General features: G+C 37.1%; 1 protein-coding gene and 1 non-coding gene across 3 annotated transcripts in view; both read left to right on the forward strand.

Moving 5' to 3' along the window:
* Nucleotides 1-844: 844 nt before the first annotated feature.
* On the forward strand, nt 845-976 carry LOC123812256. Its single transcript, XR_006784537.1, has one exon. It is a non-coding gene; the product is annotated as a small nucleolar RNA SNORA72 (small nucleolar RNA).
* A 763-nt stretch (nt 977-1,739) lies between these two features.
* LOC123811673 (B-cell receptor-associated protein 29) overlaps nt 1,740-18,559 on the forward strand; it is a 48,765-nt gene continuing 31,945 nt past the window's right edge. Inside the window, exons 1-5 of one of the 2 annotated variants that reach the window (XM_045828067.1) lie at nt 1,740-2,870; nt 3,324-3,431; nt 6,391-6,491; nt 11,742-11,892; nt 16,075-16,210. In XM_045828067.1, the coding sequence (XP_045684023.1) occupies nt 3,340-3,431; nt 6,391-6,491; nt 11,742-11,892; nt 16,075-16,210 (480 nt within the window). In that variant the 5' untranslated portion in view covers nt 1,740-2,870; nt 3,324-3,339. The other variant, XM_045828068.1, reaches the window with a different exon arrangement.

Genomic DNA, 18,559 nt, shown 5'->3' on the forward strand with positions numbered 1-18,559 from the left:
CAAAGGGATGAAAATCATTGGTCTAGATCTTTAGAAGATTGAAAGACTGATAAATATAACTACCTAAACTAGTATCAATTGTGTTCCACCACATTTTAAGTATAAAAAATGTAGTAGCTAATCTGAAAATGATTATATATTTGAAGCATTATTTCCTGAAGAACAGTAACCAGGTTTTATTTTTAACTTAAAAACCTAATTTTCAGACTCTGGGGGCGGGTTTTAGATTTTATTTATTTATTTTCAGAGAGGAAAGGCAGGGAGAGAGAGAAACATCAATGTGCAGTTGCTGGGGGTCATGGCCTGCAACCCAGGCATGTACCCTGACTGGGAATCGAACCTGCGACACTTTGGTTCGCAGCCCGTGTTGAATCACTGAGCTACGCCAGCCAGGGATAGATTCCGGTTTTATAGTGGTGGTATTTGTAGGCCTCCCAGCAGTTGATAATAATTTTAACCTTAAAGTTCCATGTTTGGGAAATGTTACTGATAGAATTTTGTTATTGGTGAATGTGCTATTGCAAGAATATCTCAGGTAAAATAAAACAGCTCCATAATCAAGGTATTGGTCTATGTTACTAACATGAAAAGTTACAAAAGGAGACAATTACCTAAAACTTCTTAATTCAAGAGTTTGGGAATATTAATCAATTTTAACATAAGCACTCTGTTGTCCTATTTTTTTCTCTGATGCATTCTCCTTTCAATTTTCAGTTACTGTATTTTTTTTTAATGCTCACCAGAGGATATACTTACTGATTCGGGAATGGAATTCAGAGACACTCCAACCAGCTAAGCCACATGGGGCCAGGGCTGAGTTACTGTTTTTAAAGATAACTGCCTTCTGCGAATATTCTCGCTGTTCTGATTTTGTGATAATCAGGGCAGGCTAACCATTCACTATATTAAAACCATGCATGTGTCCCCAGACCTAGTTCTTTCCCTAGTTCTGGCTTTATAAATGCTGGTGATAAAAAACTCTGATAAAAAAAAAAAACTGCCTTTTTCATTTAATAGGAGTGGTATTGTCACAAGCATATATTCCTGATAGTCTTTCCTAGCTGCCTGCTGAGCAGCCTGCCACCAAGGAATAGGCAGGAGTCACACACAGTAACTATGCTCTTCAGTCAGCTGTTTATTGAATGCAGGTTCAAAGTAGAACATCAACATACATGAATATCATACATTCTAACATTCTAAGAGAAATATTATACACACATACACAGTAATCAATGGGGGATAACAAACCCCAGTCTCAGAGTCTCAGTCTGCAGGTCTGAGAGATGGCACAGTGGGCAAGAAAGTTGTCAGCATCTTGCAAGGAATGATCTTCAGAGCCAGATGGGTAGCAGGGGCAGGTGAAGTCCTCAGTCCAGCAGAGCAGGACCTCCAGTGGCCAATTCCAAGGGACGTCATTGTGGAGGGGAGCAACACTCTGGAGCTCAGCTGTCTCCACAGTGGTCTGGAACCGGTCTCAATTAAACCTTGAAAGTGGTGTACCCTACCCTTCTGGATCTTTTTATAAATGTCTTGGCATCCCTGATGTCAAGTGTGGAATTTCCCCAGGAGCCTATCTGTGGGTGGTCCCACTCTGCAGACGTGGCTGTTCTGATCACATGTGCAGATATCTTAGGTGTGTCTCCTTGCCAAGTGTGTCTGTTCTGACTTAGTTTCCCTCTTGAACCAAAGTGTCATGGCTGACTGACAGCCATTTTGGCTGACATGAGTGACTCCACTTTGTTTTATATACTTTATGCTAACTTGATCAGACCAATGCCATTTTATTTGCTCTGCTCTCCACAAGTATACAAGCAAATAGGGAGCCATCTGCAAAACCTAGTCATCTTTCTAAGTCAACTCTGAGGTGAATTATACTAGTGTTGTGATAAAATAATTCAATTTAGGTGAACAGCTTTCCAAAGGCACCAGTGTGGAAGGGCAAGGAGTTCTAAATGTGTTTGGTTAAAAAAAAAATTCTTCCATAGGGTTATGTTGCCTTTTATTTAGATGTGATCAAGTATATTTATGATAAGAAAAGGCACCAACTTAAATGTTTTTATATTCTATAATTACGTCTTTTTCACCCTTTGTTTAATGTTCCCAAAATAATTGTTTCCAGGAAGATACATCATTTGCACTTTTTATGTTATCGAAGTCAAAACAGTACATATTTAATCATTTGAATGTATTCACACAATTTGAAAACCTGGAAAATAGTCATTGAAAGAAACTACCCATAACTACAGTTTCCCTTTCCCGTCAGTCCCCAAACATCACATCACCCTTAAGTTCATGGCCTCTTCCCAGCACGTGGACAACAGCAGAAAGAATGTTTTCACTCTACACGTCCTACAGTCTGAGGAGAACAAAATGCTGCATAACTACCCAATCCTGGCCCTTCTATTTAACTAGAGCTTATTTCCGGACAGTGAAGTCAGTTCTATCATAACACTGAACCGAAATACGAAAAGAGTGCGTTTCAAAATGGTCACGGAATTTACACCACCTTATCCAAACCTTCTGACCCGGTGCCATTTTCCTTGGACCCCACGCTGCTTTATCATAAGAGATCCATTAACTATGCCTCCTACCCAAACCACACAGTATTAGAAATTTAAAGTCAGCTCTCCTGAAGTTGCACCTGGGAGTCCCACACATCCACCACCAATTAGGACACAATCAACTTCTACCGTACTCGCGCCACCAGGGACACCTGCGAGGATGGACCGGCACCTTGGCCAGGAGCAGGAGGCCGGCCCCGCAGCGGGTGAGGGTGGGGCACGCTTCCCTCCGCTGCCCCGCCGCGGCGTCTGACGTCTCGCGCGTCGCCGACCTGGAGCTACGCGGGGAGCCCGGCCGCAGCAAGCGGGGTAAGGCTCGGCGAGATCCAAGGGGTCCGCGGGGACGCCGCGCTCTCCCCGCTTGGGCCTGTCCCCGACCCGTCGATCTAGGGCCTGCTGCGCGTTCGCCGAGCCCTAGGGTCTCTAGGCGCGGAAGTTAGTAGAGGCTGGCGTAACGCGCCCAAAAATCGCCGCGAAGCTGGCGGAAAAACCATGTGCTACGCAGGCCGCCCTTCACGCAGCTCAGGGCTGGGCGGGGGAGGTGCTGACGCCGTCTCCCGACCCACCCTTAACCCTTTCTTTTCCTTCCCTTCCCTTCCTTTCCCTTCCCTTCCCTTCCCTTCCCTGGCTTTCCCGGCCGGGCGTGCAGTTACGGGGACGTCGGACTTCGTAAACCCCCTGGATGAAAACATTGGCGACCCGGGGCTTATACCCAATTTTCCTTGAACGGCAATAAAGTAAAACAAGTGTTTCTCTATTTAGGTGTGAAGAGAAAAAAATGACATTCCAATGGGCGGCAGTTGCAACCTTTCTTTATGCTGAAATAGGACTCATTTTAATCTTCTGTTTACCTTTTATTCCTCCTCAGAGGTAGGAAAACGCCAAATTGTTACAATAATAAGTATACGACTAGCTCCTTTATGCCGTTTAGTGTGATACAGAAAACGTTTTCTTAAAATTTGAAAGTTTTGAGTGCTGATTATATAAAAGATGCAGTTAAAAATTAAAGCCACTAACAAATTTAAGTAATATATAATGACAACATTAAAATATCACTGTTTATAAAACTTTTTGTTAAATGTACAAATTAACTCCCCCCCCTTCCTAAAAGCAAATGGCAAGTCCTTTGTTTCTGTTAATTACGGGTAGAATAAAGGTTATGGTTTTAACATCTGCCTTGTCGTCAGGTTTTACCTTTGTTTTATTGCCCTGAATTGGAATAGTGAACTAAGTGAAGGTGGATAGATAAAAGATGGTTACAGCCTAGCATGGAGGCAGAAATGTTTCACTGGGACAGTGAAAGGACAATTTAGAAACTTAAGCCAGTAAGTAATTCTTAGTGTTGGCCTATCTAAACAAGAAATTGTTTCATTAATGGTAATTTTACTACTGTTCCCCACACACAGAATTAATGAATATAGGTTAAAGGTGCTGATTATGGAAAGTATCAGAGCCAGACATTAGCATTAGTTCCTTAGGTCTTTAAGTATTAAGTAATTTAATTGAAATATTGGCTCACTTTACCCCTGTGATAATCCACTTAACGGGAGTTCAGTTTTAGATCCAGAAACTTGCTTGTATGAATGGTGAAATACACTTGTAATAAAAATGTTACATGACTTTTGTTCATACACATGGCGTAAAAGAAAATCTTGCATAAATGAAATCCTACAGATAACCCACTGAAGTTTACTAGGAGCCCATGAAAGAGATGTACAAAAGCTTTTTACCTTGGCTCAGGGTTCAAATAGTCTTTCACAACTCTTAGCTTGCTTCTTTCCTACCTGGATTTCTACTCATTTCTGTCTTTGTCCATCAGTGGTATCATTATTTTTTTCTTCCTTGCTCAAGACAAAAAAAAAAAAAAAATTAAATGATACTGTAGGAAAAGAGCTTAGAGATCATTGTATCCAACCCACTCATTCTATAGGGAAAGTGGTCTAAGGTCAAGTAACTGATTAATGGCAGATTCCAGACAAGAATCTTGCTTTCGGGTTAGTGCTCTTTCTACTCCATCCCTCAACTTACTTCTCAGCACCTTGATTTGTTTCTGATCCTCAATAACACCCTGTTTAGCTTTTTGGTAATACTTGCAAGGACTTGCAAAAAATATTTTTAGTCTGTCTACTTTCTCTCTATCAAAATGATCCATTAACTTTTCTCCATCAAAATGATCTATAAGTTATTTTTCTTCCTGCCAAATAAATTTTTTCCCTATTCTGATCAAGTAGCTATTGGATAGATGTGTTCATATTTATATTATGTTTATATAATATACATGAGAAAATATGGTATATTTGTATATATATCATTTATAATATGCCCTACTGTGTGTATCTCCATCTTTTTATCTTTTATATGTGTATCACCATAATTTTCAAAGAAGAGCTTTTAGTCTTTTTTATTTGGCTCTCTATTTTTGTCTCACAAAACCAACTGGTTAGGCGCATGCTGAGAGGTCAGAGGTCAGACTGCCTGGGTTTGTAGCCTTACTCTGCATTTTACTGTGCAACCTTCTGCAAGTTGTTACCATCTCTAGTCAGTTCTCCCATTTGTAAAATGGAGGTAATATTCATATCCACCTCACATAGTGGTTGTGGTGATTAAATTAGCTAAAACATATAAAATGCTTAGAATGTATAGTAAGGACTCAATATATGGTAGCTATTATTAGCTCTTCCTTGAATTTAGTGTTAATATAAACTGCTTGTTGTTCTCTGCAGGGTGTCTCTTGTGTTTTGTTTTGTACTGGCCCTTGAAATATAAATCTACATTTGGACCTTGATTGCCACTTATGTTCTCTTTCAAAAAATATAAAATTTTTATAATGTAAAATCTAAATGTCCTTGGAATTGGAAGCATAGAGACAAAAGAAATCAATTTATCTTATGTCAATCTTCCTCTTTCCTCAAAATTCAAGTTATTATTTACAGTTGTTTCCAAAACTTATTAGCTAATAATTTGTCATAATCTTTAAGTTTTTTGAAGTTGTGTTTGAAGTTTATTTAAGTGCTTATTACTCAGTTAATATTTTCATTCATTTTAAATGCCCTTGTGCAAAGTTTGTTACCTTTTGAGTTGTGTGATGAGTTACTTCATCAGTCTTTGGCATTTATAATCCATACATTTTTACCCCTGTCTTTGTTTATACCTTTTAATTCATCCATTATAGACTATTTACTTTCCAATTTTATTTCCTCTGTGTTCAAATCTTGATCATGGTAACTACATGGGTACATACACATACGTACATATACTCTTCAAGTTATATATTTAAGAGTCTTACATTTTGTCATGTGTATGTAATATATCAGTGATTTTAAAAATCCATGGTAAAAAGAGAGGAAACACTTTTACTTGGAGTAAATGTTAAAATTGTGCTACATAAAATAAATAGCTGAGAGGGTTGGGCCCACTACTCAAATATTGCTAATTTAGGGCCAATATTTGTTGTTTCCCTGTTATTACCCTGATTAGGAAAAAGACATAAAATGATAGCTTCTATCAGCCATATAACATTTTACTATGAGAATTCCTTTTTAAGATTTTGATCATGTATCTTGCCTTTAAGTTACTTTCACTGTAGAATATTTAAGCTTCTGGAGAGAAGGTAATGAAATGTCAGGTTATTATTAAATTTGAGAGAAGTGTTCTCCATTTCATGAAACTCTTTTATAAATTAGTAACTCTCTGATATGGCATAAATTAAATTTCTGTAATTCTTATTACTCACTACACAATAACCAAAATGTCAATTCAGTATTCAGAAAGTATTTCAAAATATTCTTCCAATTTTTTTTATACCTAATGTAATTGTATTGCTTTACAGATGGCAGAAGATTTTTTCATTTAATATCTGGGGTAAAATTGCAACCTTTTGGAACAAGGCTTTTCTTACTATTATAGTCCTATTGATTGTTCTGTTTCTAGGTAAGTACTAGAGTAATAGATGCCTACTTTGAATAAGCTTACTTTAGTTTTTATTTATTAATGAATTGTTTTAATTAAGTTAATGTTGCTATTGATATACAGTTGACTTTGTATAGTATATGAATAATATATAGAACAAATACTGATATATGTGTATAGTTAATAGATATTACTATTATATATTCAAAGCATAAATTTCAACAGAAATTTGTTGTTCTTAACCTCTTTTAAGTTGTTTTAAAATTTAAATAAACCAATGTAGAGCCCACTTTTCAGTGCTACCAGTTATACATACAGTCCTTTGTTACTGTGGCATCCTAGGCACCAGGGGCTTAGCTGTTAGGGAGGCATAGAGGAATAGAATGATTAGGCCCTCAAAGGGACTCTTAGGTGCAGGTTTAAAAACAATTACAACACAGATATTTGGGGACTACTGAAAAAAACTGAATATGGACTGGTTGTTAGAGAATATTAGGGAATTTTTTTTGTTAACCTTAGTTGTGATACCAGTGTTGTTACATAGCTGTGGCCTGCAAATCAAATGCCAATTTCGGAAATTAAAGTTTTAGTGGAGCATAACCACACCCATTTGTTTATGTGTCATCTATACATGTTTGCATGGACAGCTACAGAGTGACACAGTTGCAGCAGACACACCGTATGACCAAAAACATTCACTATCTGCCCTCTTACTGAAAAAGTTTACCAACACCTGCTCTATAGGAATATGTCCTTATTCCTAGGAGCTGCATACTAACATATTACAAGTGTCATGATATTTTCAACTCAATTTCAAATGGTTAAAAATAATAAGACAGATAAAGCAAACACAGGGAAAAGTTAGCAATTATTGAATCTAGGTGGTAGAAATACGGGTGTTTATTGTACTAGTTTTTCAGCATGTTTGAAATTTTTATAACAAGTATCTTAGATATTAGAATTAAACCCTTAAGTTTCTTGTCAAAGCAGAAATTCCATAAGTCTAAATAATTATATATTTTAGAAGAAGTAGCTGAACTTAGAAAATTAAGTAACTTGCCTAATCACCCAGCTACTTCTTGGCACTTCAGCTTTTAATACACATTGCAGAATATGCTTTACCTCAGAATCCCTAAGAGCTGTTGTATTGTAGGTTAAGTTTTACAAGGGCCAGCCTGCAACCATAGCCACCATGTGTGCCACTATTTTGTGAGAAAACGTTTCCCATGTTCCATAACACCAACCTCTGAAATGGAATCCTCTTTATAAAACTGGGACCAACTGGTGTGAGAGGGTGTGAGTAGGTAATTGTATCAGGGTGTGAATGGGTTTCTGCCTCATCCAAAAATGTCAATATTTATCTCCTGGTACATTATTGTTAATGTTATCAACTTAATCTCCAGCCTTATAAGTAATAACACTAAATGAGTGAAGAATAAGGAAAGCAGTCCTGCTTTGCCACCAGCTCACTAAATGACTTCTGGAATGGCGTTTCCTGTGAGTTTATCTATTGGCAAAGTCACAGGAGAGAAGATCATTTCTGCAGCTTTTTCTAGCTCTAAAGTGTTTCAAGATCTAACTCTAAAATTATCACAAGAATTTCTACTGAAAACCGCCACACACCCCACCCATATAAGGAAGGAGAACTTTAGTCACAGTTTTGGTTATATCTATCAGGAACAAACTTGAACTCCCTTGAGCAAGAAGGAGGAATTTATAATAAAATATGAGGCTGTTTTAGAGCAGCCCAGGGAAGGAAGTAAGCTAAATTCCAGTAAGGAACTAATAGTCCCTAAAGTGCCCTTTTGTGTCCCTGCATCTCTCCCTCGGTCTACTTGATTCTTCGTCATTTCCATGGACTCTCAGTCTATTCCCAAAGCAGAAAATGGCCACCACACAGCTGCCAAGTATTAATCACTCCAGCCATATGCAAGGATTAATTAGCCAATTCTGAATCCCAATTCTAAGGAAAAAATTGGGCCAGCTAGCACCAGGTATACAGCCCTTGTCTGGTAAGCTATGACACAGTCATGACTGCTGCCTGTAGCCTACATCTGTGGATTCCCAGAGTGTAGGGAAGTCATGGATGATTACTGCAGGAACTTTAACCGTGGATGAGTAAAGGCAGGCAGATAGGGACTTACTTTTTAAGCCTCAATGTTTACATTTCAGAAGAGGGTAGTAACATTTACTTCACTGAGGTATTGGAAGTTTTCGCCTCAATAGATTTTTAAAGTAATAAATTTTTTAAAGACAAATGGCAAGATAGCTTGTATTAGATTAATCCTCCTGTGATAACAATTATGAACGCTGGACAAAATAAGAAAAAAAAAGTATTTGAAGGCTTAGGAGAGCAACCAAAAGTAGATGGAAACTGGAGTCTAGTCAAACCTTGAAAGTAGGGAATCACTCAGAGTGTGATTTTATTTACATAGCTCTTCCTCTAAGGACAGTTCTCAGCCGTGTGGCATGGTCACATAGACCTCAAAGTGGAAAGCCACAGTATTACTGACTTAAAGGGGTCAAAGGTCAGAGAGGCTGGTAATTAAAGGGAAATATCCAAAAACGGAGAAAGCATCATAAAGTGAACCCCAAAATCTGCATAAAAATTCACCTCAAATCCTTGGTTGAATCTTGAACCCTGGATCTGTAAGGGAGATTGCAAAGAGTTCTGTGGAAAGCAGCAGTTAGAACGCTCAAAGAACTGAGTGGATTTAGATGCTGCCCACCAAAAAAGAAACAGTTTAAAGTTTCAACTCCCATCACGTTTGATGGCCATGGTAAAGACATTTGACCTTTCCACTAAAATCACAGAAGATTGCTTTTTCAGAATAGAGAAGTTATTGTGTCCCAGGAATTAGGAATTTAACTAAAATTAAAGTCAAAACAGACTAGCCTTAAAAAGTATAAAAAGCAAGTCTCTGAAAACGCCTGTAGACACTAGACTCTGTTCACAAAGATACACTATATTCTGGCATATAAATATAAGTCCCAATAAGTTACAAAAGAATTGAAATCATGCAAAGTATATAAAAGAGAATTCGATAACATACCTGAAACAACCCCACATGTTTGGAAATTAGATAAGACACTTGTCAATAATGCATGGGTCATAGAAAGGCAAAAGAGAAAATATTTTAACTGAGTAATAATGAAAACACACTGTACAAAAATTTTTTAGATAATTAAGCAATAAAGTGCTATTTAGAGGATATTTACAGCCTTGAATGTTTATTAGAAAAAGAAGAGTTAAAATCAGTGAATTTTTGCTACCTTAAGAATATTTATTCATGATTTTTTCTAAAAGGTTAGTCATAAAAATTATATGATCATCTCAATAGATGCTGAAAAAGCATTTAAAAATATTTGACATCCATTTCTGATAAAAACTCTAAACATACTTTTTATAGAGGGAATGTACCTCAACATAATAAAAGCCATATATGACAAGATATATATTCAACAATGAAAAGCTGAAAGCTTTTCCTCTAAGACCAGGAACCAAACAAGGATACACAATTTCACCATTTTTATTCCTAGTATTGGAAGTCCTAGCCAGAACAGTTAAGCAAGAAAAAGAAATAAAAGGCATCCAAGTTAGAAAGGAAGTAAAACTGTCACTATTCCAGATCATGTGATACAGAAATCTATATCTGCATTGATTAAAGATCTCTAAGGCTTCCTAGAAAAGACTGGTGAGTTAATAAGTGAATTCAGTAAAATTACAGGATACATCAATACACAGAAATCTGCATTTCTATATGCTAATAACAAACTATCAGAGAAATTAAGAAAACTTCATTTATAATCATATTAAAAAGAATAAAATACCTAGGAGTAAATTTAACCAAAAAGGTGAAAAACCTGTACACTGAAAACTATGACATTGATGAAAGAAATTGCATAATAGGAAAGATATTCTGTGCTTATAGATTGGAAAATTAATATTGTTAAAATGTTTATGCTACCCAAAGTAACCTGCACATTCAGTATAATCCCTATCAAAATTCCAATGGCATTTTTTTACAGAAATAGAATAAACAATCCTGAAATTTGTATGAAACCACAGAAGACCCCAGATAACCAAAGCAGTCATGAAAAAGGACAAAGTTGGAGGCATCATGCTCCCTGATTTCAAACTATATTATAAAGTTATAGTAATAATCAAAACAGTATGGTATTTGGGGGAATGGGTGAAGAAGTAAGGGGTTTAAGAGGTACAAATTGGTAGTTACAGAATAGGCATGGGGATGTAAAGTGTAGTGTAGGAAATGAAGTAGCCAAAGAATACATGCATGACCCATTGACATTAACAATGGTGTGGGGATTGCTTAAGGGAGTAAGGGGTACTGGGTGAAGGGGGGCAAAGGGGAAAAAATTTGGACAACTATAATAGCATAATCAATACAATATAATTTTTTAATATATAAACAGTATCGCATTGGCATAAAAACACATATATATCAATAGAGCACAATAGAGAGCCCAGAAATAAAACCACACATATTCAGTTAATTTTTGATAAAAGAGCCAAGAATATACAGTGAGAAAAGACAGTCTCTTCAGTAAATGATGTTGGGAAAACTTGACTACAGTCTTACACAATACAAAAATTAACTTAATGTACACCTGGAACTAATACAAAGTAATTTTGAATGTAAACTGTAATTGAAGAATAAAATTAAAAAAATTAACTCAGAATGGATTGAAGACTTAAGACCTGAAACCACAAAAACTAGAAGAAAACATAGGTGGTAATGGGTCTTGGCAATGATTTTTTTGGAGTTCACACCAAAAGCAAAGGCAACAATGGCAAAAATCAACAAGTACGGCTATATCAAACTAAAAAGGTTCTGCAAAGCAAAGGAAACCATCAACAAAATGATAGACACAATAAAATACTAGTATAGTAAGAAAAATAGGATAGTCTCTCAGAATTTATTGTAATGGGATATGGCCTATGTGTTATTGTTAATAGGTTAAAATGTAGTCACCCTATTAGGGATATAGAAAGTAAAAGATAACAGTTTGCAGTGTAGCTGGAGATGAGACAGTAAATGATGGTGAGTACTAGATGAACAGTGAAAACAAAAATAGTGAGTACAGATCATCCATTTTGAGCACAGTATCCTCTCAAGTACTTAGAGGAAAAGTCCTGCCTAAAGTCCATTATTTTAAAGTTATAGCAGTTACTCTATAACTGCTTTCCATTTTAATAATAATTTTATATTCTTACAAGCCAAAAGTAATGTGTTCTCTTTTCTCTAACAGATGCTGTGAGGGAAGTAAGGAAATATTCCTCTGTTACTACTGTCGAAAAGAGCTTACCCAGCAGACCTGGTGCCCATGAACATACACAGATGAAACTTTTTAGGTCTCAAAGAAATCTTTACATTTCTGGATTTTCATTATTTTTTTGGCTGTAAGTAAAACATATACACACATTTGAAAACAATTTGTTTCTTATTTTTTAACCTAAACTATAGATTTTTTCTGTAATATTAATTATACTAATGTCTGCATAAAAGAACTCAGGCTATATTCCCAACTAACAAGCAATAGTTACGGATTGTAGGTTTGAAAAGTTAATAAACTCTGCATGATCTAGCCCCTGCTTCTATCTGGAGCCTTGTTTCATACTGTTCGCTGACAGTACACCACATTCCTACTCCACTATTCATTCATTCATTCTTTTAAAAATATGTATTGATTTTAGACAGGGGATGTGGGGGAGGGAGAGAAACATCAGTTTGTTCCACTTATTTATTCATTCATATGTGCCCTGACTGGGTATCAAACCCCCAACCTTGGCATATTGGGATGATGCTCTAACCAACTGAGCTACCTAGCTAGGCATTCATTCATTCTTGTAACAAATATTTATTAAGTCCCAATTGTATAATTAGCTCCTGACTACTTCAGGATCTTCATACCTGCTTTTCCTTCTGCCAGAACACTCTTTCCTCTTTCCCTGGCTAACTTTTCATCATTCAGTATCTTTCCCAGGGAAGCCTTCTGTGACCACCATTCCCCTCAAAGTAGATAGGTATCCTCTTGTACTCTCCTATAGAATGTATACATACTGTATTTTGCTGTGTATAATGTGCTCTTGTTCATAGTGCACACCCATGTTTTTGGCCCAAACTTTCAGGAAAAAAATCTTTCACTTTAATTTTTAATTCAATTATTTATTTGTTTATATTTAGATACTTGTTTTTTGCATTATAAAAGAATTTTAGTATTTATTTTTGAACATATGGTACAAGAAATTTTATGTAACATACAATTATGAGATACAAGAACAGATGCAAGGTCTTTCAGGTACTACCCATGTATAATGCACAACCTTATTTTTCCCTCAAAAATTTGGGCAAAAAAGTATGCATTGTACACAGCAAAATATGATATTTTCTTTGAAGTATTAACCATGATTATAATTAAATACTGTTTTAACTCTTGCCTCTCCAACTACAACCTAAACTCTTTGAGAACAGGGACTTTGTCTTGTTTCTTCCTATGGCCTCAATATCTGAAACAATACTTAACACTTAGCAGCTCCTTAGGAGATATCTGTTAAATGAGTAATTGAAGATACTAATTACTACTTCTAACAATAAAAGTTACCCACAAACACATGTGTGTGAGCAGTTTCGGGGCTTGACCAGCCTCATACAATGCTCTTTAAATAGCAAAGTTTGAACTGGGGGTAAAAAAAAGATTTCTCTTACTGGCCCTGCCACACTGTCTGAAATTCTCTTTCTGCTCCTCTTGGCTGGAGGCATCTACAAAGAAAAACATTAAATTAGTAAGTACCATTGGACCTGTATTTCAAATGCTAGTCTTCTAACAAAGATTCTTTTTTTTATTATATATTATTGATTATGCCATTACAGTTGCCCCAATTTTCCCCCTTTACCCCTCTCTGCCCAGCAACCCCCACTCCCTCAGGCAGTCTCCACACACCATTGTTCATGTCCATGGTTAATGCACATAAACTCTTTGGCTACTCCATTTCCTACACTGTACTTAAACATCCCCATGGCTATTGTGTTACTACCTATTTGTACTTCTTAATCCTTCACCTATTCATCCATTCCCCAATACCCCCCTCCCATCTTGCAACCATCAAAATGTTCTCCATATCCATGATTCTGTCTGTGTTCATCTTGTTTTCTTAGTTTGTTTTTTTAGATTCAATTGTTGATTTGTATTTGTTGCCATTTTATTGTTCATAGTTTTGATCTTCATTTTCTTAAATAAGTCCCATTAACATTTCATATAATAATGGTTTGGTAATGATGAATTCCTTTGGTTTTTTCTTATCTGGGAAGCCATTTATCTGCCATTCAATTCTAAATGATATCCTTGCTGAGTAAAGCAATCTTGGCTGGCTGTAGCTGCCTGCTTTTCATGACTGAATATTCCTTGCCAATCGCCTCTAGCCTGCAGAGTTTCTTTTGAGAAATCAGCTGAGAGTCTTATGAGAACTCCCCCTGTAAGTAACTATCTGCTTTTCTCTTGCTGCTCTTTATCTTAAACTTTGGCATTTTAATTGTGATGTGTCTTGGAGTGAGTCTCTTTGCATCCATCTTTTTTGGGACTATATGTGCTTCCTGGACTTGCATGTCTAGTTCCTTCACCAAGTTAGGGAAGTTTTCTTTCATTATTATTCAAGTAGATTTCCAATTTCTTGCTCTTTCTCTTCTTCTGGCATCCCTACAATGTGAATGTTGGAAAGCTTGAAGTTGTCCCTAGAGGCTGCTTATCCTCAATTTTTTAGATTCTTTTTTCTTCCTGTTATCATAATTGGTTTTATTTTTCTTCCTTATGTTCCAAATCATTGATTTGATTCTCGGCTTCATTCACTTTACTTTTGTTTCTCTGTAAATTGTTCTTTATTTAAATTGATGTATTATTCATTTCTGACTGGACCTTTTTTATGCCGTTGAGTTACTCACTAAGTTCCTTGAGTGTCCTTATAACCAGTGTTTTGAACTGCATCTGATAGATTGCTCATCTCCCTTTCATTTAGTTCTTTTTCTGGAGTTTTGATCTGTTTTTTCAATTGGGCCATGTTTCTTTGTGTCCTCATTTTGGCAGCCTCCCTGTGTTCGTTTCTATATATTAGGTGGAGCTGATGTGGCTTCCTGCCTTGGTAGTGTGGCCTAATGCAGTAGGTGTTCTATAGTGTCCAGTGGCATAGCCTCCCCTATCTCCCAAGCTCGGTCCTCAAGGTGTGTGCTTCATGTGGGCTAAATGCACCCTTCTCTTGTAGTTGAGCCTTGGTTTCTTTTGGCAGGTGAATGGGAGAGATTTTCCCAGACACGTCAGCTACAAGGACTAGCTGTGACCACTGACCACCAACCTCTGCCCTCCATGGAGGATCAGGTGTTCAGGGACAGGTAGTGATGCTCCAGCATGATTTGTAGCTGTCCCCTGGGAGCACAGGCCCTGGGATTTCCCAGGTGGTGTAGGCCAAGGTCAGCCTCCACCTTGTTTTGCCTGGGGCATCCCTGTCTGAGCTATAAAACAATCTGAGATGGCTGCTACTTCTGCTGGGCTTGGAGATTCCTAGGCAAACCCAAGCTATGAATCTAGGATAGCTACTGCTAGTGCTGGCCCTGGGGCCACTTAGCAAGAGGTCCAGGGTTTGGTGGCTCACTGAGGCTCGCTGTTGCTTGTTTGAGAGGATTTAGGAAGTTGTGAAGCATGTACTAGAACCAGCCATTCACATGGAAAAGCCACTGTTAACAGCTGTAAGATGGGTCAGGTGGAGCCTCAGGGGATCTCCAGGGTGGGGCAAAGCGTGTTAGCCATGTTGATGGAGTCTCAGATATGGCACCTACCTGGCAGCTCCATGGCTGTGTAGGGGGGAGATTCAGAAAAGGGACGGTGGCCTCTGCCTGCCTTTTTGTCTGGGAGATAGTTGTCCCCTAGCTTTTGTCTTGCTGCCAGACACTGTAGTTCCTCCCTATACGCCACTGGTGCCTTTCTAGCTACTACCCTGGTGCTGGAGCTCAGAGGCAGTGAATGTGAGTAAGTCTGTGTTTGGCTTAAGATGAACTGCTTGGGACTCTAAAAGTTTCTTCCACTGACTCAATCCCCCCCTGCCTTTTGCAGGCAGAAGTAATGGGTACTTATCTTCCTGGCACTGGAACCCTGGGCTTCAGGCCTGGTGTGGGGCTAGGACTCCTCACTACTGAGATATCCCAAATTTTTATCCACCACCTGTGGACTTGGAACCAGCCCATTCTGCATCTCTGACCCTTCTACCAGTATGGATGGATATGATTTCTTTAATTCCATAGTTGTCAGACTTCCATTCAACTTGATTTCTGATGATCCTGAGTGATGGTTGTTTTATAATCTAATTGTAATTTTGATGTGGTTGTACCAGGAGCCAAGCTCTGTTTACCTATGCTGCCATCTTGACTGGAAGTCTAACAAAGATTCTAAACAAATGAGTCACAGGTGTGTTTGGACTGAAAGACTTGGTTCTTTTTTAAAAATGAGTCCTCCCTAACCATCATCTCTCTCCACCACACACATACCTAAAGGAATGTTGTTATATCAATAACTATTTATTTTACCTTTTTTTCTTTAGAGTGCTAAGACGTCTGGTTACCCTTATTACTCAGTTGGCAAAAGAACTATCAAACAAAGGAGTACTTAAAACTCAAGCAGAAGATGCTAATGAGACTGCCAAAAAATTCATGAAAGAGAATGAGAAACTAAGACAGGTATTTAAATTTTCTTTTAAAAAATTTGTGTGAATGTTGTTGATATTCCCACAGGATGATATATTATTTTTCAGCATTGAAAAGGGCATTTGCTTAATTTATATGCAGAAAATAACCAAAAATAGCAACATTGTTCTACAAATCAGTGATTTCATTTTATTATCTTTTACATTTATTTGTTCTCATACTTTCCCTCCATAGTAGATTAATACCATTGGACGTTCTGTGATTCGAGGAGAAAAGTATTCTGGGAATGTGAATTTTAATCTATTCATTACCATTAATTTTACTTTATAACCTAAAACAGGTATTTATAAGTGTCTATATTTCTTTTTTTAATCCTTACCTGAGGATATGATTATTGATTTTAGAGTAAAGGGAAGGAAGGGAGAAAAAGAGGGAGAGAAACATTGGTGTGAGAGAGAAACATCTATCTATTGCCTTTCTTATGCACCCTGACCAGGACAGGACCCAAAACCTAGGTATGCACCCTGACCAGAATCAAACCCTGGACCTTTCCATTCACAGTACGATGCTCCAACCAACTGAGCCACACCAGCCAGGACTAAGTCTCTGTATTTCCATTTTCTTTTCAGTTAAATTATTTTTGTAATGCTGTTTTGCTTTATTTATTTTGTTTTATTTTAAATGATGGTTATGTAGGAAGCAGAGGAAAATAGTTGATGTAGATTGATGATTATACAATATTTAAAATCTTTAACTTGGTGATGCTGCTGATAATGCTTCTTTGACAGCCCATTGCTAAACCCCTGCCATTCAGGGAGGGTGCTTTTCCCATTAAATAAAAAGAACAAATGGAAAAATGAAAGATACAAAATTATTTGGGGTATTTTTTTTCTTAAGTTTAAAATTTAGTACTTAGATCTCATACTTGAGTGTGTTCAGTTCATAGTAAGCCACATATTTTGAGAATTCTGCTTTTTAATAAAAATAGCCAGTGGAAGCATTCATCAAGCAGATTTTCTTGAAGATAACATTCCTAAAAGAATGCAATAAGATTATTTCCCTATTATGAATTAATGAAATGCAAATAATTATATGTTACACCAAGTTATATTTATGTAAAAAGTTTTGGCTCCCTCAGTAGAGAATATAAATCCTTATCCAAGTCCTAAAGCCCAGACTCTTATAAGAAGAATTCAAAGCACCACCTTCCATCAGTTCTAAATGAGGTAGCTATTATATGGTATAGTGTAAAGCTTTCCAAAACCTATTAAACAAGGCAAAATTCATTTCAGAAAATTTTGTTGGATGCTATAATATCATGGTTACTTTCTCAAAACCCTGTTTTACTTTTTTTTGATGTCTGCCTTATTTTCCATATGAAAAGGTATCTTTATAGAAACAGTTCAAAAATGTTTCTTAGATTGTATGCAGCATCTTTTAAGGAAACCTTTAGAGAATAAGCATCAGTTTGGTTTTTGTTTTGTTCTCTTTCGGAAAGGCATTGATTCACAGATGTCATGTAAATTTCCCCTTGTAGTAAACATAGGTCTGGGAAATCAAGCTGTTGGTAAAAGCAAGCAATAAGTTATTTTTGCTTTGGGGGGAATATTTCAGCAACAGAGTTAGTCTCATTTTGTACATTAATATTTTTGCTTCATTTTCTATCCTTTGATCTCATTTCCTAATGGTAAAAAGAAAACAAAACCTTCAAAGCTTCGATTAATATGATGGCTAGCCTCGAAGCACACAGCCATGTCTTTGTAGATTCACTGTGTGCCTGTCTAGATTTAATATTCTGCCCATCATGTCAGATTAAGGAGTTGTAACTACAAATAGAACACTGCTTTTTCCCTCTGATTCTTCCGTTATTTTATTCCTGCTCTTTAGCTCTAAGAAAATGGAAAGTGTTTTTGTACTATTATTTTTCTCATATACATCATAATTAATATACTTAAATTAGTATTGTCCTTCAAAGAAAGCATCCTCCTCAAAACATTTTTGGAATTATTTTCAGGACCAGTTACCATTCCAAGGAAGCTTATTTCATGACTACTGATTCTTTGATCCCCCACAATTTCTTCCTTTGGTTCCATGCTGTCCTCCTTCCTGCATATCTCTAATCAAATTAGTGGTCCTAGATCATCAGAGGTGCACAGATATGCTAGGCTAAAACCAGGACACAGTGGGGAGAAAGTCTGTGAGTTGGACATAAATACTGCCAGTGCCCAAAGAGCAACTAATTGCTACGGGCCTATGCCTGCACTGACACTGCTACTGCTGAGGAGCTGACCTGGCTTGGCCCAGCAGCTCCTGGTGCAGCATGCCTAAATCCATTCCAGGTCTCTGCAGGAGCAGCTCAGGACCATATCACCCTTGGGTTCA

Source organism: Phyllostomus hastatus, unplaced genomic scaffold (genome assembly GCF_019186645.2).
Source record: "Phyllostomus hastatus isolate PE091 unplaced genomic scaffold, TTU_PhHast_1.1 phas_scaffold_78, whole genome shotgun sequence".
NCBI classification, from domain to species: Eukaryota; Metazoa; Chordata; class Mammalia; order Chiroptera; family Phyllostomidae; genus Phyllostomus; species Phyllostomus hastatus.